Genomic DNA, 25,399 nt, shown 5'->3' with positions numbered 1-25,399 from the left:
TGTCTTTTTGAAAACAGCCATCCTAACAGGTGTGAGGTCATATCTCAGTGTGGTTTTGATTTGCATTTCCCTGGTGGTGAGGGATACTGAGATTTCTTTTCATGTGTCGGTTGGCAATCTGGAATCCCTCTTTGGAAAAATGTCTATTCAGATCCTCTGCTCATTTTTTAATCAGATCGCTTGCTTAATTTGCTATGGAGTCATACAAGTTCTTTATATGTTTTGGATGTTAACCCCTTATCAGATATATGATCTGCAAATATTTTCTCCCACTCCGTGGGCTGCCTTTGTATGTTGTTGGTTTCCTTTGCTTTGCAAAAGGATTTTAGTTTGGTGTCGTTCCACTTGTTAACTTTTGGTTTTGTTGCCTTTGATTTTGGTGTCAATGACTCTAGCATATTACCTATTTTTACATCTTTTGTAGAACGCATTTTGTCCTGAAACATTTATTTATTCATAAAATGACATATTTCACAGATTTCTCCCTGTCCCCTGTCCTTACTAAGAACATGAATTCAATGAGAAGAATGTGACTGGTTTGTTCAGAGCTGCATTCCTAGTGCCTAGTAATACTTGGCCAAAAGAAGTTCAGTTAATATTATTGAAAAAAGGAGGCATTATGCTTTTGTTTATCATTTAAGCAACTTTTAACTTTTGCTATCACAAGTAATACTATAGCGAACACCTCTGTATCTAAAATTTTGACTAATGACCTAATTATCTCCAAAGGTTTTGTCTTCTATAATTTCTGTATCTCTTACTACCTGAACTTCAGCTATTCCTGAACAACTTTGGATGAAAATATTATTAGAGATAACCAAATACCAGTAGAGTTTTCATCTGATTAGTATTGTAGTTATAATAATCTTCAATTGTCCTGTTTAAATATTTAAGAATATTTCCTGTACATTTAAGAATGAACAGTTTTGTAAGTTTGATGTTATTCAGTGATTTATGTTACCTGTGGTAAATACTGTGAAAGTGTCTAATGTATCTAATAGAAAGACTGCTCTACAAGCTAGAAATCTTGTGGAGGAGTCTATAAATACAAATACATATGAAGAAGCTACAATGCACATCAATGATCTTTCCTGGATTTAGTACACAATTATCCAAGTAGTATCTTAAGCATGATATAGAATACTTACAGGGATTAATTTATTAATACATTCCTATTCTATTTACAATTAAGAGCTCATTACAATGAGCTAGGCCATAAATTATTTTTAGAGTAGTTAATACAATATATTATTGCATCATAATCCAACGGTTAAAGAAAAAGTTCTTATGGCATTTACAAGTATCATTTAATAGTTCCGAAAAATCTGATAAAACCTCAGCATCATTATAGAGAGTGTAACAGACAATCAGACTTTGACTGTACATTGACCCTGGGTGTGATTTAGTAAATATTCATGTAGCATAATTTTCAAAGCATTTTGATTTAGATAATGATATTTAAAACAATACTGATTAATGGAAGTTGAATGTTAATGCCACCATTTAATATAAATGTAATTTTCTATTATACTTTGCAACAAGGTTTTACACTGAACTCTGTAATCAACTGTCACCTGAGTTTGTCTTAACTTCTAAATCAGAGTGATTTTTAGTTTGTTTCAGTCTTTAATGATACATAAACTTTCTTCATAGGGTTTTTATATTAATAATTTTACCTTAATCTTCCTAAATATTCAAGTCATAAAATGTCATCACAAAACTTAAGACACTTGCAAACATGAAAAAAATTGAGTTCTGCCTTCATCCACTTTCTGACCTTATTTATTCCTTAGAGGAATAGTTTGCCTTGTCTAATACATTCTTCTTCTCTAAAAGGAAATAAGACAAGAAGATAGGGACTTAAGACTAAGGGAGGCATTTTGTAGATCTTTGGGAAGGAGAAGCTTGGGAGGACATGGAAAGTGTGAAGGAGGCAGATGGGAGGAAAAGGGGGGGGTCAGTCAGCAGGCTTCTGCTGTCTTCTGTATGGGAAAGCGAAAAATTGTGAGTTATATGGAAATTGCAGTTTGGTGTGTATTTCTACAACTTTGAGTAATGGACTACATAAAATTGATATTGTGGGAAATTGGTTTATAGATTAATGCTGTTGTTTATTAAATTTTCAATAAACCTACAACACTGTTAGTAGTTAAAAGGATTTTTACTCCAGAATAATGCGATCATTTTTTTCACTGTTAACTGAAAATGTGTTGGTGTTTCAAAATAACAAAAAAATGTATCACAAGAAAAACATTTAATGAGTCTTTATTAAATACCAGAGAGTGGGGCTCCTGGGTGGTTCAATCGGTTAAGTGTCCAACTTTGGCTCAGGTCATGATCTCACAGTTAGTGAGTTCGAGCCCCGCATCAGGCTCTGTGCTGACAGCTCAGAGCCTGGAGCCTGCCTTGGATTCTGTGTCTCCCTCTCTCTCTCTCTCTCTGCCCCTCCCCTGCTCATGCTCTCTCTCAAAAATAAACAATAAAAAATACTTTTAAAAAATACCAGAGAGTATGCATAACTTGAGAGTTCAAAGGTGAGGAAGTCTCATTCTGGTAAAGGGAAGCACTGAGACAGGCAGTCTGTTTTATAAGATCCTTTGCTAATAAGAAAGAGGAAAAAGCAGAATATGGAGAAGAGTTTATACTTCAACTGAGATCTGAAAGACAAGAAAATACTTTCTAAACAGGCAACACAGGCAAATGGAAAGAAATTAGTGTAAGCAAAGGCAAGATATACAAGAGTCTGAGATGTTTTGGAAAATACAATTATCATGGTATGCCTGGAACATAGGGTGAGAGGAGAGAGACAGAATGCTGGTAACACGATGTCATACCATGAAGTTAGGATTTCATAAAAGGGAACAAGGAAGAGCTGAAGATTGAAAATTTCAGATTTGCATTAAAGATGATTAATTACAATGAAGAATAAACTAGAGAGAGTCAAAGTAGAGGCAAAGAGGATATTGAGAGACTACTCGAAAAGTGTAGGTGACACAGTACAAAGAAGACAGTAACGGGTACAAAACACTAGCATGGCCCCTGCTCACCTTCAGTGAAATAGGTGAGCAGAAGAGGGAGCCAAAGACAGCTAGCTCTCCCGGCTGTGGCTCAGATGAAGGGCGCAGTGCTAACCCCAAAATGTGGGCTCCGAGTCTGAGGAGGGAGACTGACTTGGACTGAAGAGGCATAAGGCACCTCTGCCTGGGGAAACTCAGAAGGCCACTAGCTCTGTAGATTGGGAACGGATAAGAGATGTCTGGATGGAGCTAGTTAGCGGAAAAAAAGGAGTTATAAAGGCTTGTATCCCAAGGATATCTCAAAATATATCTGCACTGTTTTTAATATAATGATCTCTAATGGATGATGCCTATTCTTCACCTGGTAAGATTTTATCATATGAAAGTTACTAAGCAAGGTCTGAAACTAATGAATAAACGAATTCCAATTATTTATATGGGAATATATTTTAAAAGAATTAAATTCTACTTGCTTGCCATTCATAAATGGGGAGCTCTTGGGGCACCTGGATGGCTCAGTCAATTAACCATCTGACTTTGACTCAGGTCATGATCTCACGGTTCGTGAATTCAAGCCCCACGTCAGGCTCTGTGCTGTCAGCTGGGAGCCTGGAGCCTGCTTCGGATTCTGTGCCTCCCTCTCTCTCTGGCCCTCCCCAGCTTGCACTGTATGTCCTTCTCTCAAAAATAAATAAACCTTAAAAAAATTAAAAAATAAATGGGGAGCTTTTAATTCTTTAAGAAATTCTTGCTGATGAAGCCGCATGAATGATTGTGAAATCAATTAAGATTCTTATAATTTAAAACTAGGAGATGAGCATTTTCTAAAAGCTTGACTTGTAAAACCAAAAAGCACTCAGCTTTTCATACCACAGGGATTTAAAAATACGTACTACTTAAATATTAACTTTACCTAATACAATGCGGAAATCAGAAAGAATCCACAGAATCTGACCTGATAAATATAGATGGCCAGGGTAGCACAGTACGCAAACCTGTCTCCATGGGCAGCGCAAACATCTTTGTTCCAAGGCTGACATCCAGCAGCTAGGAGTCCCACTTGCCTTACCTGGGACATGTTTGCCTTGAAAAACAAATTTGGAGAAATATCAGTCATTTCCATTATGCAACCAACTTAATTATTTTCCATCTATCTTCCTCAATCTTCATCTTTTTTAAAGAAATTTCTACGAGAACGATTCATCTCAGTGCATACTTTCAGAGAACAAGAGTTGAAATCCCCCAATGTCTAGAGACACCAAGGCAGGTCATTTCAGTTTGAAAAGCAAGAGATTATAAATGATAAATGACAAATGGCACCTGGCCAAGGAATGGGAACCCTACAGGACCCATGGGGACTACAGTGGAATACAGGTGCATGTTATATCTAAAGGGCTTGAGGGCCCCTGGAGAAAGGTCCTCCTCCCATGTGGCCAGATTTATGTAACTCTCCAGGGAAATGGAAGAATCTAGATTTTTGTGTAAAACCTAATGATTTCTAAACACTGGCAATACATTCAAGGCAGCAAATTCAAACGTAAAACACCGTGAGCCACTATTGAGGGGATTGTGTGACCTCTGCCACAGAGCATCACTATTGTTACAGTGACTCAGCACCTTCACAAAAGCCACTTGAGGCACACAGGGCAGGTAGACAAGCTGCATTACCAATACTGCTCATTGCGAACAGGGGACAGAAGGAAGCTGGAAACTAGCGGTTACAAGTTGTTGATGTGGCAGGACAGAGGCTGGTGGAGTCAACAGCCTGGAGATGCAGAATCAGCCTGGCTGGGACACAGGGACGGAGACCCGACTCCAAGCCAGCGGACGGCATGAGCTGGACTCAAGCAACTAAGCTGAGGTCTCTGCTTCTTCTAACAGAAACCCTGTGACCTAGGTTTTCCCTACCATCCCTCTCAGCCCAAAGGATTCTGTGAATCTACGCATAAACTCTCTGGGATTCCGGAGAAGAGCAAACCAAGAGGGAGGCTGCTTTTAAGTCTACAATCGTTATGAAAATCCAAATACAGTAAAAACACGAAGACAACAACAAAACCAAAAAACCTATTCTGAGTATTGCACTATATAGTTACCTAATGAATGGCATTCAAGAATAGATTAATTGGCCCAAAACAACTTTTTAAAGACAGAACCCAGACTATTATTAGATGTCTTTTCTAATATGGTAAAAAATATTGGTCTAAAAATGAGGTTTCTTAGTATAAGACAACCTTCACTAATGCCACAAAGTTATACCATGCCAATATCAATTTTCCACTATTGTCAATTTCATATCTGATTAAAGTAAGGAAAAAATACAGCTAGCAATTATAATCTTAAAATATTTTTGAAAAAATAGTATCTGGGAAATATGATAAATTTGGTTCGTGTTGACGAGTCTATCCCAGAGTCAGCATTTCATCACTATTTTATGTTCTTCAAAAGCTTTACATCATTTCAGCAGCGAAATGTTATTGCCTTAACACCACACCTGAACTATCACATATATGAAAGATAAACACAGAAAGACATATACGTCTGACCTATGACACAATTCTTATAGGTACATGTTCAGTCTAGCCCCAGGAACCCTCCACCCCAACCTGCCTCTTCTCTTTCTATCCTGCCACCTAGTGGGTTAAAGCCAGCTACTCTGAACCAGTGACGCCTGGTACCATCACGGAAAAATAAAACACTGTCTCTTTACTACCTGCTTCCTTTTCAGTACAGGTGGAATGATGTCCTGACCATAACCCTTTAATTCTCCTTTATTTTAGTGCTCAGCAATTAATAAGTTCTAGTCAGTTCTATTATCTCCATTTTTATAAAGTTACTTTCTTCTTTATATCTTTTCTATTTCATATTCCCACTTTCTAGACAAGATCTTTTAATTTCCTCTTTCTTCCTCAAACCTATCTTCATCCCATCAAATCCCCTTATCAGGGTGGAACTAGTGGCTTAAAAAAAAAAAAAAAAGTAAAACGTTATCTAAAGTGAAAAATGGCATGATAAACAAACTGCGCATTCAGTCTTTTGAGTGCTTAACTATAAAAATCTTCGTTCCTCCTCCCCTGGCACCTATATTTCCTCAGGCACTAACAGTCAGGACAAATGTTTTAAAATATACTTTACCTAACTAGTAATGTTACCACATTACTTTTCACTGAAAATATATATTATTTCAACCACAGGGTGAATTAAGTAGGCTTTTGTATTTTATCTTTGGGATCCAAGATTAATATTAATAATGTTTGTGTGCAAATAAAAATGGTTTCTGATTTATGTTTAAGCAAATCTTGAATTTATATCTGGAAAAGAAACATAAGATTTAAACTAGCGGGTAAAACGGAATCATTTAAACATTTTTCACTTTCTGCTCTTTTTTACTTTTTTTTAAATTAATAAACTGTTTTTAGAGCAGTTTTAGTTTCACAACAAAACAGAAAATTAGAGAGCGTTCCCACTCACTCCCTGACCCCTAATATGTACAAGGTCCCCCACCCATCTATCCCCCATCAGGTCAGTGCATTTGTTACAATGATGAACCTGCACTGACAACGTCATCACCCAAAGTCCACGGTTTACATTAGGGCTCACTCCTGCTGTTATACACTCTATGCAGTTTGACAAATGCAGAAGGACATGTACCCACCCTTTTAGTATATTGTAGAGAAGAGATTCACTGTCCTAGAACTCCTCTATGTTCTGCCTATTCAGCTCTCCCTCTCTCAATAACTCCTGGCAAGCACGGATATCTCTGATCTCTCTGTAGTTTTGCCTTTTCCAGAGTGTCATATTGTTGTAATCATACAGTATGTAATCTTTTCAAATTGGCTTCTTTAACTTAGTAATAGGCATTTAAGTTTCTGCCATGTCTTTTCATGGCCTGAAAGCTCATCTCTTTTTAGCAATGAAAAATACTCCCTGTTCTGGATGAACCACTTATTTATCCATCACCTCCTGAAAGACATCTTGGTTGCTTTCAAGTTTTAACAGCTACGAATAAAGCTACTATGGAGGTGCCTGGGTGGCTCAGTCGGTTAAGCGTCTGACTTCAACTCAGGTCATGATCTCACCATTCGTGAGTTCGAGCCCTGCGTCAGGCTCTGCGCTGACAGCGCAGAGCCTGGAGCCTGCTTCGGATTCTGTGTCTCCCTCTCTCTCTGCCCCTCCCCTGCTCATGCTTTCCCTCCCTCCCTCTCTCTCTCTCTCTCTCTGTGAAATAAACATTTAAAAAAACTTTTTTAAGCTGCTATAAAGCTGCACATATCCATGTGCAGGTTTCTGTGTAAACTTAAGTTTTCAATTCATTTAGGCAAATAACAAGGGGTGCAAAAGGAGGTGACTGCTACATCCTGGTAAGAGCATGTTTACTTTATGGGGCACCTGGATGACTTCTGATTCTGGCTCAGCTAGTAATCTCACAGTTCCTGAGTTTTAGCCTCGTGTCATGCTCTGTGCCAACAGAAGCCTGCTTGGGCTTCTCTCTCTCCCTCTCTCTCTCTGCCCCTTCCTCTCCCTCTCAAAATAAACAAACATCTTTCAAAGAGAGTACATACATCTTGTAAGAAACCATCAACCATGTGCACTCCCGCCAGAAGTAAGTGAAAGCAGCTACTGCTCTCCATCCTCAGTGGCCTGAATGTTGTCAGCGGTCCGGACACGCCAGCCTAGTAGGTATGTAGCAGGAATTCACTGTCGTTTTAATTTGCAATTCCCTGTGCTGGTCATCTTTCCATACACTTACATGTCATCTACCTTCTGAAGTGAAGTATCTGTGCAAGTCTTTGAATTTGCTAGAATGGCTCAGAGAACTCAGAGAAACATGTTACTTACTAGACTACTGGTTTATTATAAAAGGATGTAACTCAGGGAGAGCCAGATGGAAGAGATGTATATGGCTCGGCACAGAATGAGGGGAAGGGCAAGGAGGTCCCATAGTCTCAGAGTGGGCCACATGTTCATCAAGTTGGGAAGGAAAACCCTTCCTTTGGAGTTTTCATGGAGGCTTCATTACAGAGGCAAGACCGATTCAATCATTGCCCAGGGGCAATCACTCAACCTCCAGGCCCTCTCCCCTCCTGGAGGTCGAGGGAGTAGGACTAAAAGTTCCAAGCCTCTAACCATTCGGTTGGCTCCACCAGCGATCAGCCTCCACAGGCTTTTAAAGTCACCTAATTAACATAACAAGACACATTAATGGCTCTCAACGCTTGGGAAATCAGGTCATGTGAATGACCCAAAGTATTTTCTTATAAATCATGATACCACAAAACATTATTATTGATTCAATTTCTTTAAAATGTAGGCCTACTCAGATTGCATAGTTTTCCTCTGTGAGTTTTGGCAAATTGTGTCTTCAAAGAATTGGTCCATTTCATCCAGGTTATCAAATTTGTGGGTATAGAATCCTTTGTAGTATTCCTTTACCATCCTTTTAATGTCCATAGGCTATGCAGTGAGGTCCACTCTTTCATTACTGGTATTAGTAATATGTTCCTCCTCCTCTCTTTTCTTCTTAGTCTAGCTAAAGGCCTATAGATTTTGCTGATCTTTTCAAAGAAGCAGATGTTACTTTTCCTGATTTTCTCTAATTTTCTACTTTTAATTTCACTGATTTCTGTTCCAATTTTTATTATTTCTTTTCCTCAGCTTACTTGAATTTAATTTGTTCTTTTTCGAGTTTTCTAAAGTAGAAGTTTAGGTGATTAATTTTAGATCTTCCTTCTTTTCTAATTATGCATTAAATGCTATAAATTTCCCTCTAGGCACTGCTTTGGCTGTTTCCCACAAATTACATTAAGTCATATTTTCAATTTCATTCAGTCTAAAATACTTTTTAATTTACGAATTCTTCTCTGGGGTGCCTGGGTGGCTCAATCAGTTAAATGTCTGACTCTTGGTTTCGGCTCAGGTCGTGACCTCAAGGTTCGTGAGTTCCAGCCCCACATCGGGCTCTATGCTGACAGCACACAGTCTGCTTGGGATTCTCTCTCTCCTTCTGCCCCTTACCTGCTTGCGCTCCCTCTCTCAAGATAAATGAACTTTAAAAAAATCTTTGATTATGTGTTATTTAGTTATTTAAAAGACCATGGCTTAGTGTCTAAGCATTTGGGGATTTTCAAGTTATGTTTCTGTTACCGATTTCTAGTCTGATTCCACTCATGTCTGAGAGTAGACCTCATATTATCTCCATACTTTTAAGCTGTTGAGATGTGTTTTATGGCCCATAATACAGTCTATCTAGGTGAATGCTCCATGGGAGCTTGGGAAGAATGTACAATCTGGTTTGGGGTGAAGTGCCTTATAGACAGAAATTATATCCAGTTTACTGAAGATGCTAGAGTCCAACTACATTCTTAATGATTTTCTGTTGCTAGATCTGTTCAGTCTGACAAAGCATTAAAGTCTCCAACTATAATAGTGCACTCATCGATTTTTCTTTGCATTTCTATCGATTTTTTGCCTCATGTATTACAGTACTGTTATTAGGCACATACACATTAAGAATTATTATGTCTTCTTGGAGGAGTGACCCCTTCTTGGAGAGTGACTATGTACTGTCCCTCTTTATCCCTGCTGTGAATTCTGCTCTGTCTGAAATTAACACAGACACACCCACTTCTTTTAATTAGTGCTAACATGGTGTATCTTTCTTCATTCCTTTACTCTTTATATATGTCTTTACATTTAATGCAAGTTACTTATAGATAACATATAGTTGGGTCTCTGTCTTTTAATTAGTGGATTAGAGCATTAATGTCCAAAATAATTCTTCATGTACTTGGATCAGTATCTTCCATATTTTTACTGTTTCTTCCTTTTGTGGTTTCAACTGAACACTTTATATGATTCATTTTTTTTCTTAGCGTATCAATTGTGTCTCCTTTAAACATTTTTTGTGTGTGACTGTCCTAGAGTTTCTAATATACAACTCATCCAAGTCTACTTCCAAGGTAGTACTTCTCAGGTAGTATGGGTACCTTCTAATAACAAAATATCCCTAATTCGTCTCTCCATCCCTGTATGATCATTGTGATTCATTTCATTTATACATAAGCAACATAGCATATATATGTGTGTTTGTATAAAAGTATAATCAAATACACTGTTGCTATTTTATTTTGAACACACTGATATTTGTTAACAAGATCAATTAAGAGTAAGAAAGATAAAAGTTTTTATTTTACCTTTAATTATACACTCTCCAATATTCTCCCTTTGTTTATACAGATCTGAGCTTTAAACCTTTATCACTAATTTTCTCCAAAGAACTTCTTTTGGGGTGCCTGGGTGGCTCAGTCGGTTGAGGATCTGACTCTTGGTTTCGGCTCAGGTCACAATCTCATGGTTCGTGAGTTCAAGCCCCAGATCGGGCTCCGCGCTGACAGCATGGAGCCTGCCTGGGATTCTCTCTTTCCCTCTCTCTTTGCCCCTGCTCTGCTTGCTCTGTCTCTCAAAATAAAGAAACTTCAAAAAAATTAAAAAAAAAAAAGAAAGAACTTCTTTTAACATTTGTTGCAACAAATTCCCTAATGGCAACAAATTCCCAAATTTTTGCCTGAGAGTCTTTATTTCTCCTTCGTTCATGAAAGAGAACTACAGTGTTATCAGTACAGATTTCTAGGCTGGTATTTTATTTCTTGAACACTCTTAATATTTCATTCCATTCTCTTCTTGCTGTCATGGTTTCTGAAAAGTTCAATTTATTTCTTATCCTTGCTTCTTTGGCTTTTTTCAAGATTTTCTTTTATCTCTTTTTCTTTTTTTTTTTTTTTTTTTTGCAGTTTGAATAGGATATATTATTTGTAGGTGTAGTTTTTTGTTTGTTTGGTTGTTTTTGCACTTACCAGGTTTTGTATCTTCTGTGCTTCCTGGATATGGAGTTTGCCGTCTGACATTAATCTGGGGAAATTCTAAGTCACTATTGCTTCGATTGTTGCTTCTGCTCCTTTCTCTTCTTGTTCTGGTATTTCTAGTATGTACATGGTATGCCTTTTGTAGTGGCCCCACGGCTCTTGGTACTCTGTTCTGTTTTTCCCCATTCTTTTTTCTCTTTTCAGATTTGGAAGTCCCTACGGTGATATCCTCAAGCTTAGAAATTCTTTCTTCAGCCATATCCAGTCTGCTAATGAATTCACTATAGGACTTCTTCATTTGTTACAGTGTTCTGACTCTAGCATTTCTTTTTGATTCTTTTAGAATTTCCATCTCTCTGCTTCAATTATCCATCTGTTCTTGTATGTTGTCTATTTTTTTTAATTAAAGCCCTTGGCATATAACCACAGTTTCTTTAAATTCTTGGTCCGATAATTCCAACATTCCTGCCATATCTGACTCTTATTCTGATTTTTTTTTTTTTTTTTACTTCCTTCCAATAAATTGCTTCTGTTTTTTTGCTTGTTTGTTGGGTTTTGTTTTTGTTTTGGGGGGTTTTGGGGTTTTTTTTTGTTTTGTTTTTGCCTTTTAGTATGCCCTGTAATCTCTGAGAGGAGAACATGAATATAGTGATAAAAGGAACTGTGGTACGCAGACCTTTATAATGTAATGGTACATTGAGGGTGGAGAGGAAACATGAGGAAGCATTTGAAAGTGCTAAGATTAGGTCTCTGTCTTTTGGTGAGTCTATGCCTGTGGAATGTGAATTTTGCCTGTGATTCTTGGGGGTTTTTTATTCCCCAGGTGGGACATGAGGGGTACAGTGGGCTTGAGATAGCTATTTCCCTTCCGCCACATAGGGTAGGTTCTGAAATAACCAGCAAGTTGGGCTCTGCTAAAAGAGTTTCCCCTGAGAACACCCTTGCCAAGAACAAAATGCCTGGACATATTTCACAATACTTCCTTTTCCCCTCCCCCAGCCAGGAGCATGCAGGGATTTTCCCTGATCTCCATGGTGAAGGCCTAGTAGAGATCCTGGAGGTAAAAGCACATAAAAGCATGGCAGCCTCCCTGGAACTTTTAACTCTCAGACTTGTCACAGGAGCCTCACAGCAATTCATCAATTAGTTCAGTTTGTCCTACCCTGGTTCTGCTTCCTGCAGACGCTTTAGCTGGTGGGTCTCTGCTCCAGTAGGTTGCGAATTTCTGTAAGTGCCTGTCAGTGTCTCCAGTGGTGTGAGAAGCAATCTGCCGTGTGATCTCACTTCTCTTAGAGATCTAAGAAGAGTTCTTGATTTTTCAGTTCGTTCAGCTTTGTATCATTTTAAGGATGAAATGAAGACTTGTAAGCTCCTTACCTGGCAGACTAGAAACCTAAACTCCCTCTGCTAACTATTTATTAAAAATAAGTTACTTCAAAATCCATTTTGTCAATACACTCTTACTTTAACTATCAGTATATCTTGAATTTACTACTTTTGAATTTCCAAACTTAATCTAAAAATATCATTGTTGTCATCCAATATGGTATGACCTTGTTCATAAGCAGCTTTTATAAGTCTTACAGTTTAACAACTTAAATCCTTTTTAAATTCAGAGTTGAATAACATGTCCAAACCAGCCATTAATAATAAACAGGACAAAACAAAATAGTGACTTATTTTAAAAATCTAGGATTTTGGATGAAATTTGAAAAAAGTTATACATCATTAAATATATAAATACTACTGCATCTATACATCTTGATTATAGGCAGTATTTGAAACTTCGACATTATTTTTCAAAAGTATTATTAAAAATATATTTAATACTATGTATCTCCTATAAAGTGGTATCTGCAATCACTAAAGACATAAAAAGAAATGTCCAGAAGCTTGTGTTATCTTTGTAGTCTGCATGAATATTACACAATTAATGAGTCTGCATTACTGAAAATGGAAAATGTTCAACTGAAGGTCTATTCTAACATATGTGTCTGTACCTTAAATATAAATCCTATAAAATGTCATATGTTTAGGAAAATAAACATATGTTAACTGAATGTAAGCTCATTACATATTTCAGATAAATATGATGTACCCTTTTGCATCCTTACTTTAGAATGTTTCGTGTGTGTGTGTGTGTGTGTGTGTGTGTGTGAGAGAGAGAGAGAGAGAGACAGAGAGAGACAGAGAGACAGAGAGAGACAGAGAGAGAGAGAATGACTTAATCTCCATGTTCATTCCAAAGATTTGTTGCTTTAGAAAATACCATCTTTTGGGGCGCCTGGGTGGCTCAGTCGGTTAGGCGGCTGACTTCGGCCCAGGTCATGATCTCACGGTCCGTGAGTTCGGGCCCCGCGTCGGGCTCTGTGCTGACAGCTCAGAGCCTGGAGCCTGTTTCAGATTCTGTGTCTCCCTCTTTCTGACCCTCCCCCGTTCATGCTATGTCTCTGTCTCAAAAATAAATAAACGCTAAAAAAAAAAATTAAAAAAAAAAAAAAAAAAAAAAAGAAAATACCATCTTTCTGGCCCAGAAACAACATGCACACTTTAAAGATGAAGTACTAACCCTTTTGGTACACTGAATAATGGAGATTTATAAAGGATTCAGGAAGACAGTCGGAGCATTGGGACACCCCACACGCAACTGACACTGTCAGTAGCCTGGCAACAGCCTACTTGCAAAGGTATTACTTTATTTTCTTAACCTAAATTCAATTTTGTGTTTCAATCTCCTATGAAATGCACCTACATACATTATAATTACAGTAGAGATGCTCTACACATTAAGTGCATGAAATGCAAAAAAATTAAAGTGGTAAGAGTATATTTACATTAGATTTGTATAATATTAAAGCTCATTTTTGAATATGCAATAGTATGCAGATATGAAATAATCACAATGAAATTTAAAATATAGGGGCGCCTGGGTGGCTCAGTCGGTTAAGCGGCCAACTTCAGCTCAGGTCATGATCTTGCAGTCTGTGGGTTCAAGCCCCATGTCGGGCTCTTTGCTGGCAGTTCAGAGCCTGGAGCCTGCTTCCAATTCTGTGTCTCCCTCTCTCTCTGCCCCTCCCCTGCTTGCTCTCTCTCTCTCTCTCTCTCTGTGTCTCTCTCCCTCAAGTAATAAACATTAAAAAAAAAATTTAAATTATAGAGTTACAACTGCCAAAAATAAAACTATAAAACTAAGTGAAAATTAAGTTCATATATATGTGTCTGTGTATCTGTAGAAATATGTACATATGCCATCAATATTAATCCTATCCAAATTAATTCTATCATAATTTCGTACTAAAGATCAAACTCACTTGTATGTAATTTTTCAAAGACTCCATTTTTAAACCACAATTTTAACTAAAAAAAAATCCAACTTATCTTTTCCTGTGAACAGTTAAAAAATATTATATTGAAAAATTTACTAGGCTGAATGCTGATTATATAGGATATATATGCACAGACACATCATCTGAAAAATAGTAAGCTGGATTTTTAAAGAAATTAGTCAATATTCATGTGCTAATTCTCATTATTTAGAACAGGATCTTTCATTCCCATTTAAGTCTATGTAAGAACCGATCAAAACCTGAGCCAGAAGAACCTCAAGCCCATGAAGACGATGTGGTCATTTCAGGGTCAAACTTTATCCATATGTAATAACGGCAACTCTCGTAATACGTCTCAGAGCCAGGAATTCATTTATAAAGGCCAATGGTAGTTTTAAAGGGTGTCAGGATGGTGTCAGAACAGAGGAAAAGAATTTGAATTCTCATAATCTCTAAACTACCCTAAAGTCACTATATAAAGGAACACCCAATTTTAGTAAAAAGCATTTTAGCAAGCTAGACTACCATCCCTATGCTTTCCCACTGAGAAATACACGGACTACACTGGGAAAAAAGCCTCTGGATCCACATCAGAAATGCGCGTATTATTCCATTAAAAATGCACACGCACAATACAGAGATGCTGTGGGGTGTCTGTGTCCTGTGGCACGTAGTAAACCCCCAAGCTGGAACAGTTCCATCATTTATGGATAAGACTGGAGTCCAGAATGAAAAGCTACCCATGGATCCTCCACCTGTGTCCTGAAGAATGCTTTAGGGTCCACGATATGAGGATTATTCCCCAGGGTTTGCTATTAACTGGCTCCGGAGATGTTCACCGGCTTGCTTCACAGTTGAAAAAACAAATCTCAAGAAAAGCCCAAAGGGCAGGAGGCTTTAAACTGCTGAGCAATTACAACAAAAGAGATAATTAAAAGGAAGTAAAATACTGGGAAAATGTCTTTTGTTGATGTGCTGAGAAAGGGACCCGAGGAAGTGAGGGGGAGAAGGCAGTGCTGTCTATCTCCAGTCTTGTCTGCCCTCGAACAACGGCGAGGACCAGCTGGTGAGACTGCGTGAAGATACTCTGGCTCTTTTGTTCCAGTCACTAATAAAAGGAAAAATCCAGGCTGTGTAAGAAGAAAAGAGAGAGAGAGAGAAAGGAGAAAGGAAAAAAAGAAAGAAAAATCCACAAAGTGCCTTCATCTAAATGATTAAGAAAACTTCCATTAAAAAAGTGAAAATAATCAGAGACGTCATACAATTTTACACAAAATCCATCTTGATTAGATGCATTTTTAAATAGCAGTTTTCTACTATTGCAATAATAGATCAGAATAGCTGTTTTCAAAATACTATACAAAAGTTGCCATAGTAACAATGCCAAGTCCTTTTGAAACATAATTAATTGCCTAAAAATTCATCAAATAGAATATGGCACTCTTCTTCAGAAAATTTCTGCATTTTCTTTTACAGTATTATTATATATGTAGTATTAGCATGCACATCTTCTATTTCATCAAGTTTTTCTCTATGTAAAATGATTTTGTTAAAAGTATTACTACTTTCATCCATCGGTCTCATTAAAAAGAATTCTGTTTTATATTTAAAGCTTAAAGATAATCTGAAAAAATTAAGAATTCATCTGAAACCAGGACGGACAAAAAAAATGCCTTTTCCTCAATATACAACTATATTTACATATTCTCTTCTTACCTCTGCTTTTGAATCGATCAAGTGATTATCTTATTTACCCTCAGAATATTTCAATGAAAAAATGTCCTCAACATAAATGACAAAGAAACACAGCTGCATGAGTAGTAAAGCAGAAAACAAAACCCACAGAATATCATAATTACAACATAAATGTATCTTACTCTTTGTAGTCCTTCATACCAATCATCTTGATCAAACCAATTTGAAATGTAAGTCATCCAAGCCATAGAATGTGTCTACTTTAATCAAGGCAATTGGAAACTCGGCATCAGAACAGTCAGCACCTAAAGTAACAATAACGTGTTTCAACCAAAAAGCTTTACCAAATTCTGCCTTGTGAAATGTTGTTCAGTACAAGAAGCTAGAAGCACAGCAACATTTCAGCTGAAACAGCTTTAATAATTTACAAAGAACAGCATCTGTAAAAAATAATGCTAACCCAGAAAATGTAAGCCTATAGTCAAACAGGAAAGAAAAACCAAATAATCATTACGTTGTTGTAAAGTACCAACAAATGCTTCATCAAATATTAGGCTTTCAATTTTCATTCTAAAAAGCATGTGATTCAACTTTTTCAAGAAGGCAAATTAGTTCCAAAAGTGACCCAGTTATAAATAAGGAATGCGAAGAAAGCACAAAGCAACAGGAAGGAGAACATCAGTTCCATTCTCAACCTTAGGAGTTGGAGATAAAGCCGGAAGAAAGCCTCTGTGTTATAAGGTCTATGACAAGACCAATTCTGTATTTCTATTTGCTTCTGTCTCCATACTCGAGAGTTAAGTCATTTTAGAGTCAGCTGACTGCTCATTACCTAAGTGCCTCGAAAAGTCAAAGGCCACACCTCACTTAATAGAGTGCTCATATGCTTGACAGAGAATCACAATCACGTGAATTTGATTTATTTTTAGTTTTACTCACTTCTGGAAGAAATTTACTAGCCATGCTCAATAAGAGATTCCCTGGGACACTGGAGAGCACGTGGACTTCAAGACGCCCTCCGTAACGTTGACGTGCTTCTCCCAACGTAACAAGTCCTGACTGATCTTTTCCTCACCAAAGAATTACACCTCAATGGAGAAAAAAGGAAAGAAGAGAAGGGGGAGGGGGTGGCGCAGAAAGAAAAAGAAAACATTTGGGTGACTTGAGTGTTTCATTATTCGTATCCCAAAAGTAGCACGGCATCTGTGCTGGCATAAAAAGGTACGCATGTAGGACACATGAATATCACCAGGGCCGACTGAGAAGAGCCTTCAAAATTTATCAGATGGAACATGGGACTCTTCTTCAGGGTACCTCTTCCTCCTTTTCCTCTAAGGCCTATTTTCAAACACCTGCTTGAAGCCTCAGGTCACACGGCTTGGGAACAGGCTTTTCCTTGCGCAGGAAGTTGGAGGACTGATGTAATCTCTTGTTTACCTCTTGCTGGACTCCTTTCAACCACCTCTAAGCATTCCTTACTTTCTCCTGCATTCCCCGTTTCAATGACTGTCATTTTGCTCTTGGCAGTAACCTGAGACAAATACCTCACGCCACCTGTGATTCTTCACCGCCCTCCTCCGCCAGTTCCACTACATGTAATCACCAAGTCCTATCAAACTATCTTCAAAATCTCTCTTCGAAAGGCCCTTCTCTCCAGCCATAGTGCCACTGTTCTAGTGAAACCCCTCATCATGTCTCGTAAAAACTAATCAAATAACTTACCTATTCATTTTCTGCTTGCACTGCAATTGCTAAACACGTTCTATACCATCATGATTTGACGCCTGCAAGTTTTTAAATGCTTTTGCCTGAGCCGTCCTTCCCCTGCCCCTGCGAATAATGAGCTCTTTGATATTTAAGGCCTTCTAAGACCCAACTTAAAAACTCTTCCTCCTTTTAGACTTTCTCAAATGCACCATATTCCTCATCTTTTATTGCCTTTTATTTGCATGCATTGGATAGTGATTACTTGTGTAGACAAAAATTGTGAGTTCTCCAAGGCAAAGGAACTTGCCTTATTCGTATTTGCATAGAATATACAGAATGTTGGTTGAGTGAACTGACACTCCCAGTGCTACAACAGTTTGTCAGCTAATGGCAGGTCACATGAACTGAAGGTACTTACTACTGAAACTTGGAAAGGGTCTGAAGAAATGCATCCAAGTGACAGGTGATGTACTTACCAACAAATGAAATAGGATTACAATTCAGATCCTTATAGGGAGATGGCTAGCCAAACCATTTAAGAAATGTTTTTTGAGTGTAAAATTAAAGGCCAACTTGAATTGGTAAAATTATTTTAAAGTCATATCAGCACAAGTATATTTATTATACCATTGTAAAGACAATGCAGTTAAAATGAATACCTTGTTTATAGGCACACAATAGTTTGGATGTTTTATTTTGCGATATTTTTCCACAGGCACTATTTACCATATTTACAAGAATTAAGAAAAGTAAAATATTTCACATCATGTAATCCCTGATGAAATATTATCTTGCGTAAGACACGCAGTTCCCAATTGTAGTTCAGGTATTTTGATGATCTGAGAGTGACTAGAATCTCACTGATTTAGTGTAAGAACGACAGTTTTCAACTCTCACCTCTCCTCGGTGGGTTAGGCCTGTGTGGAGTGCAGAGCTGAAATCTGGCCTCACAGGGGAACCATGTCACCATCACTCAGCTGTAACTGAGACACAAAGGACAGAGTCAATCTGGCACTTCTCCCACATATTTATTTATGTCTGTGGATTGGTCTGTGGGTCTGATTATTGTTAAAATCACAAATTTAACGGGGCGCCTGGGTGGCTCAGTCGGTTAAGCGGCCGATTTTGGCTCAGGTCATGATCTCGCGGTCCGTGAGTTTGAGCCCCATGTCGGGCTCTGTGCTGACAGCTCAGAGCCTGGAGCCTGTTTCAGATTCTGTGTCTCCCTCTCTCTGACCCACCCCCGTTCATTCTCTGTCTCTCTCTGTCTCAAAAATAAACGTTAAAAATAAAAATAAAAAAAAAAATCACAAATTTAACTTAACTCATAGTCAGAAAATTCTTAGTACCTCCTATGACTAGTGCTGGAAGGAAATGATAATAATCAAAGACTAAATATCATGCTAAAGAAAATGAGGAGAATGAAGTAAAATTTTTTCTAATGTGAGGAAACGTACTGTAAGCATTCATGTCCAAACATACAAGTAACCTGAGGTTTGAGTACTGGTTCTGTTTCATATCCCTCTCTGTATCTTTGCCATGACCCCACCATGGGCAGACTGTATGCCACTGCCCGTTGGCTCTGGACTTGCCACATGACTAGTTTTTCTCAGCGATACATGCACGGAAGTCAGAGTGCTCCGGTTCCAAGCTTTGGAGACAGGGCCTGCTTCATGCCTTTGTGGCTCTGCCCTAAACGCAAGAACATTCCATGGCTACCCTACTGGTCCAGGAAGGAGGAGAGACACGAGGGCAGGGCTGCCACAGACAAATCACACACACCCGCTCGGCCAAGCCAAACCTGTCATAAACCCCAGGATCGTACTTGTGAGTGTTATAAATGTTTAACGTCGTATTTTGCTGAGTTTTGGAGTGGCATGTAGGAAGTATTTTTGTGGCATCACTAACTGACACATTACCTCCTGTGGGAGACACATGCCCACGGAGATTAATCAAATCAATACTCTCATCTGATTTACACTAGGAAACCGGGGTCTACTGCCCGTGCGAAATAAGCAAGATTCATAGTTATGACTATCTATGTCCTTGGCAAAGTTTTAAACGCGAGGACTTTTTTTAAATTAACTACATATACCAAGAAATAATTACTTATATAAGGAATCTGAATTACCTCATGTTATTTTTTTCAACCTTTAGGAACCATGAGAAAATGGCGTCTTGTGTGATCCATCCATACACATGCAATGTCTCCACTTTGCTATGCCTCTCGTGTATGAAGTGCTTTGTAATTCTAGGAGCAACTAAGGGATATAGCCATTTGAACTAAATGAAGTAGGGCCCTGTTCTCATTCTGAGAAGCTGATCCTATGTGGCAGGCATCAACATCCTACTATAAATATGGGGATTAAAATCAAGATACGTGTCAGCAGTCCCTAGCCTAGAAATCAAAGGACTTACAGTTCTCTGGTTGTGATTTCACACGAAACTCTGGTACCACGTCCTGAAATGTTCATTTCTGCCCTCCTCTGTCTAAACTTGACAGTGTTTTCATTTCCTTGTGCCTGTTTAAAATCCTAAAGGGAGTAAAGTGACCTGTTGTGCCTATCTACAGTTTGGTCTCCATCATGGCTGTTCTGATCGAACGTCTCAATTCTGTCATCCAGTTTTACCTCAGACCAACATACTGGCTTCACCCTCTGAAATTCTGTTTGCAGGTGATTCCTTCTGTACTAAGTCCATCCCTCCAAGTGATGTCCTCTTACCTACCTGCACCACAGTTCCTGTACTCTCTTAGTGAGCCCCCGTCTGCCATCTTACAAGACAGAAACGGTAATTATTTTGAACCTCCTAACGAACCAAGGAAGCACGTGCCATTGCTTGTTCACCAAAACAGAGCAGAGTCAAGTGTAAAGTAAACGGCACTATTCACAATTCTTCTCTTGCCTGCCTGTATCTGTCTAGAATCATGGCAGGTGGGTTAGGGGAGAGGACAGTGGCTGGCAAGTGCACACGAGCCTCATGCTGAAGGTGCTGCACCAAATGACAGAGACCTGGGATCACCTGTCTGCTTCCCCTTCCTATGCACAGACACTCCCCGTGAGGAATCAGCAGAAGGCAGATGACAAAAGCATTGTATCATATGATTTGGGGGAGTTGTCGACCCCAACTAGATCAACACTCTACCTGAGAATCTCAAGAGGGGGCTCCTGGGTGGCTCAGTCTATTAAGCATTCAACTCTCAGTTTTGGCTCAGGTCACGATCTCATGGTTCCTGAGTTCGAGCCCCAGGCTGGGCTTGGTGTTGACAGTGCAGAGCCTGCTTGGGATTCTCTTTCTCTCCGTCTCTCTCTGCCCTTCCCCTATTCTCACTCTCTCCCTCAAAAGTAAATACACATTTTTTAAAATGTGAAGAGGAAGTCTGAGTTAGAGATCAGATACACAGTTTATTCAGTAAGCTCCAAACAGAATGATTCTATATATTTATTTTTTTAGAATGATTCTATATGATTAAAAGATGGTTACTTATAAGGCCTTGAATCCCAGCCATGGCAGACAAGTGTGTATATACATACGTACGTACACACACACAGACACACACACACAGGCGTGTGTGTGTGTGTGTGTGTATACACCTATCTCTAATGCTCCTACCAAAGACAACTAGAAAAGCTGGATGAAAATATGTAAAATCCAAACTAAAAAGGGGAACCCCAAGAGAAGTCCACGGGGTCTTGCCAGGCACTTTTTCTTTGGTGGGGAAGGGGCAGGGAGCGCTACTGTTTCCCCAGTAAGATTTGCCTATAAACTACTAAGAAGTTATGGGGAACTTCTGGTACTCTCACACGGCCTGAAGAGCAAACCTGGAGTTCAGATGCTGCCAAGGGAAAAAGTGATCTAATAACGGTGTTCCTTCAGCAACAACTGCCTGGGTCTACCTCTGAAGACTAAGAACGAAGTGGAACTAGCCCACCCCCTACAAAGAGTGAGGCTCAGCTTCAAATAAACTCATTCCATAATCACACAAAGTTGATCATCCCTACCCTACTTCTCTCCAAAAGCAAAAGTGTGTATTCTCTGGAGGAAGAGGACATTAAATTGTCAGGCTAGAAAGCAGGTAAGAAAAGCGCAAAGAATAACAAGCCCCTCTCCGAAGAGAAAGGACATACTAATGGTTCCACTTTTGACAAGGCATGGGAAAAAGAGATGACTGCCACAAAAGCAGGTAAGAAAAAAAAAAATCTGATAAAATGGTAATTAATTCCTAAAGGCCAATGTGAACTACAGCATCAGTTTAAATTTTTTTAATGTTTATTTTTGAGAGAGAGACAGAGCACCAGAGGGGGAGGGGCAAGGAGAGAAGGAGATACAGAATCCAAGGCAGGCTCCAGGCTCTGGGCCATCAGCACAGAGCCCGATGTGGGGCTTGAACTCACGGACTGCAGTATCATGACCTGAGCCAAAGTAGGACGCTTAACCGACTGAGTCACCCAGGCACCCTTTTTTAAAAAAAATTTTTAATGTTTATTTTTGAGAGAGACAGTGCATCAGTTTTTTAAAAAAAAATAGAGGTTTCATGGGGTGTCTGGGTGGCTCAGTCAGTTAAGTATCTGACTCTTGATTTCGGCTCAGGTCACGATCTCACAGTTCATGAGTTCGAGCCCTGCATCAGGCTTGGTGCTGGGAGCTAGGGGCCTGCTTGGGATCCTCTCTTTCTGAGCCTCCCCTGCTCTCTCTCTCTCAAAATAAACAAACATTAAACAAACAAACAAACAGAGGTCCCAGATGCAAGCTGAGTTTGTACTCATTTCTAAGAACTTTTCCACTGGCCTCAGCTGGGTGCTTAGGAGAAAGATGGGGCAAATCAGGACCGTCCCCCTGGTGGCTCAGACTTGCAGGAAGCTTGGGGCTGTAGACAGGTGACAGGCATGAAACATGGTGTATCCCTGAACCCTGCTCTCGCATGAAACAAATCCTTCAGCTACTAGAAACGAGGGAACAAACACCCTCACTCCGGGGACACTGCAGGGAGAGAAAACCAAATCTTATCTGCCTCCAGGAAGGCACAGAGAATCCCCCTTCCCAGCCCCAGGAAGGAGGTGTTTCCCCCAGAAGGGGGAAGGGAGGCAGCAAAAGCTGTGTGTGCTGGGGTGCCCCAAAACAAAGCACGGATTTGCCACTGTTTGAGGGGGCGCGAAGCAGTTCGCTCCTGCTCAACACCCACCATGGATGCACAGCGGTTTGGCCGCCAGGGTGCGGTCGGGGAGGGGGAGACACAGAAGTGTCCCCAGGAACCAGATTCCCCCAGTCTGAGAGGTAAAACTGTAAGACAGTGATACACTGGGGTACTAGACAATAAGTAAAATGCATTATACATGACACAATGGATACACCCTACAATGTAAGGACAACGGAAGGTCAAACATACTGCCTGAGTCCCTTTAGAAAAAGCTGGAACACAAGCAAAGCCAATCGATGCTACGAGGAGTTATGAGAGAGTTTTCTTCGGGGAGACAGTAGTAGTGACAGGAAGGAGCCAGGAGGGGGATTTCCTGAAAGTTTACGATGTTTCTTTTATGCTAATTATGCTAATAAGCACATTTTGCCAGTACAAAACACTAAACTGCACATTTCTGCTGTCAGACATATAATCTAAATTTTAAAAATTATACACTAAGAACTCACAGCAGTGCTTTCCAATACTAACAAAATTAAAAGGGGGGAAAAACTCCGAAATGAACTTGTCCACATAAAGATATTGTAGAATTGGATTATATCTTCTAATTTCACTTGGACTCTTCATCTCCTAGAGCTTCCTGCCTCACTTACCACTTCCAGCCACGGTATCTCGGAACACATTAACTTCAGTCTCTGTCCCTGGGATCCAGCACTAAGACTTCTTTAATCCCCAAGTCTTTTTAGAAGCAGTGCCAGGGACAAGCAGATGAGGAAGGAGACAAAGAATGATCCCACAAGAAGTGAGGAAACACCGAAGTCTCCCTTTACAGGCTGAAAGGGACTGGGCTGGGCTGGATCAGGACCTGTGCTTGGGGGTCCAGAGGAACACCAACAGGTTATCTGACGACTGCCATCAAAGTCACATCCCTGAGGGACCCCTACCTCCTTAATCCCTGCTATCCCGGGAATGTGGCCGTGCGCAGGTCTCCACGAGCACACCCCCACGTGCCCGAAGAGTCTGCCGAAGTTCCCACCTGAGCATTTCAGGCTTTGACCAGACCTTCAAAGTATTAAACAGCCACATCCAAAGAGCCATCCGAAAGCTCAAATTTCAAAACAATTTCAAAGCTCAGCCTTGAACCACAACAAATTGGTACTGCTGACAACACTCCAGTGTTTGGTGATTCTAGTTAGTAACAGGGATAACATCTGCAGTCGTCTTCTCCTTAGTTTCAGTCGTGTGATATGTTTAATGTGTGGTCACAAACAAAAGAGACGAAAGGCTATGTATTTTTACCAGAGGATAGAATATATACAAAGTAAATGTAAGATGGCTACTCAAACTGAAAAAAACAATATCTGAAATTCAGATCTCAACAGATGAGTTCATTGGCAGACTAGATACAGCAGAAGTCCGGATTAGCGCCACGGAGTAAAAATGACTCGCATACACCGAAACTAATGCAGAGGGAAAAGAGACAGAGAAATAGAATCTAAGAAGTAGAAAGGGTATGGTGAAAAGCTAAATACAGATGTAATGGGAGTCTTTAAGGGGGAGGAAACATAACAACAAATATTTAGGGGCGCCTGGGTGGCTCAGTCAGTTAAGCATCCGACTTTCACTCAGGTCATGATCTTGAGGTTTGTGGGTTCGAGTCCCATGTCGGGCTCTGTGCTGACAGCTCAGAGCCTGGAGCCTGCTTCAGAGTCTGTGTCTCCCTCTTTCTCTGCCCCTTCCTAGCTCTCTAATATGAACATTTTAAAAAAAGCTATTTAAAGAGAAAAAGAGTGAGAAATTTCCAAAACTGATTTAAAAATATCAAGTTCCTAGAGCTCACCAAATCCCAAGCAGGATAAGCGAAAGTACAACTTTATCTAGGCATGCCAGTAGGACGCTGAAAACCACAGCCAAAGAAAAAAATCTTTAATATATGGTCAGAATGTTGTCAAAGATCAACTGAAATAATAGAGTCAAAAGACAATGGAATAACATTTTTAAAGTTAGCAGAAAAAAATAACCACACACCTAGAATGCTACACCCAGTGAAAATAAACATGAAGGTAAAAATTATGATATTTTCATAATGCAAAAACTACGAAATTTATTGTCAGCCAGCCCTACCTAGGAAACATTAAAGAGAGTTCTTCAGGCAGGAGGAAAATGAACCCAGGCAGAAAGATGAAAATGTTAGAGATAACAAAGATCATCAGAAAGAGGAAATATATGGTTGAATAGAAACAGATACTAACTACACAAGACAATAACTGTAATGTCTTCTGAAATTTAAAACATTTATAGCACTAAATTCTATGAAAACAGTAACACAAAAGGTGAGAGCAAGTTAAATGGAGTTAGGATCAATGAAGAGGTAAAATTAATCCTTTCTATTAAACTGTAACGAGTCAAAGTTACGTCTTAGAATCTCTGGTCTAACCACAAAAAGAATAATATACATACTATTAAGTGAATCAAAGGAAAATATAATAAAAAATTTGTGGACCAGAGAACAAAAGGTTTGATTGTACATGTAAATCAAATTCTAACAGTTATACATTAGTTTTTTTTTTTTTAATGTTTATTTTTGAGAAAGAAGATCAGCTTAACCGACTGAGCCACCTGGGCACCCTTCACACATTAAATGAGAGTGGATTAAATTTA

General features: G+C 39.2%; 1 protein-coding gene across 1 annotated transcript in view; it reads right to left on the bottom strand.

The window, feature by feature from the left end:
* WDR17 (WD repeat domain 17) overlaps positions 1-25,399 on the bottom strand; it is a 106,386-nt gene that overhangs the window by 63,847 nt on the left and 17,140 nt on the right. Inside the window, exon 2 of the mRNA XM_042934208.1 lies at positions 3,973-4,101. Within this exon, the coding sequence (XP_042790142.1) occupies positions 3,973-4,095 (123 nt within the window). The 5' untranslated portion in view covers positions 4,096-4,101. The remainder of the gene's footprint in view (positions 1-3,972; positions 4,102-25,399) is intronic.

This window comes from Panthera leo, chromosome B1 (assembly GCF_018350215.1).
Source record: "Panthera leo isolate Ple1 chromosome B1, P.leo_Ple1_pat1.1, whole genome shotgun sequence".
In the NCBI taxonomy this organism is placed as follows: Eukaryota; Metazoa; Chordata; class Mammalia; order Carnivora; family Felidae; genus Panthera; species Panthera leo.
This window is presented reverse-complemented; position numbering and strand designations above follow the sequence as displayed.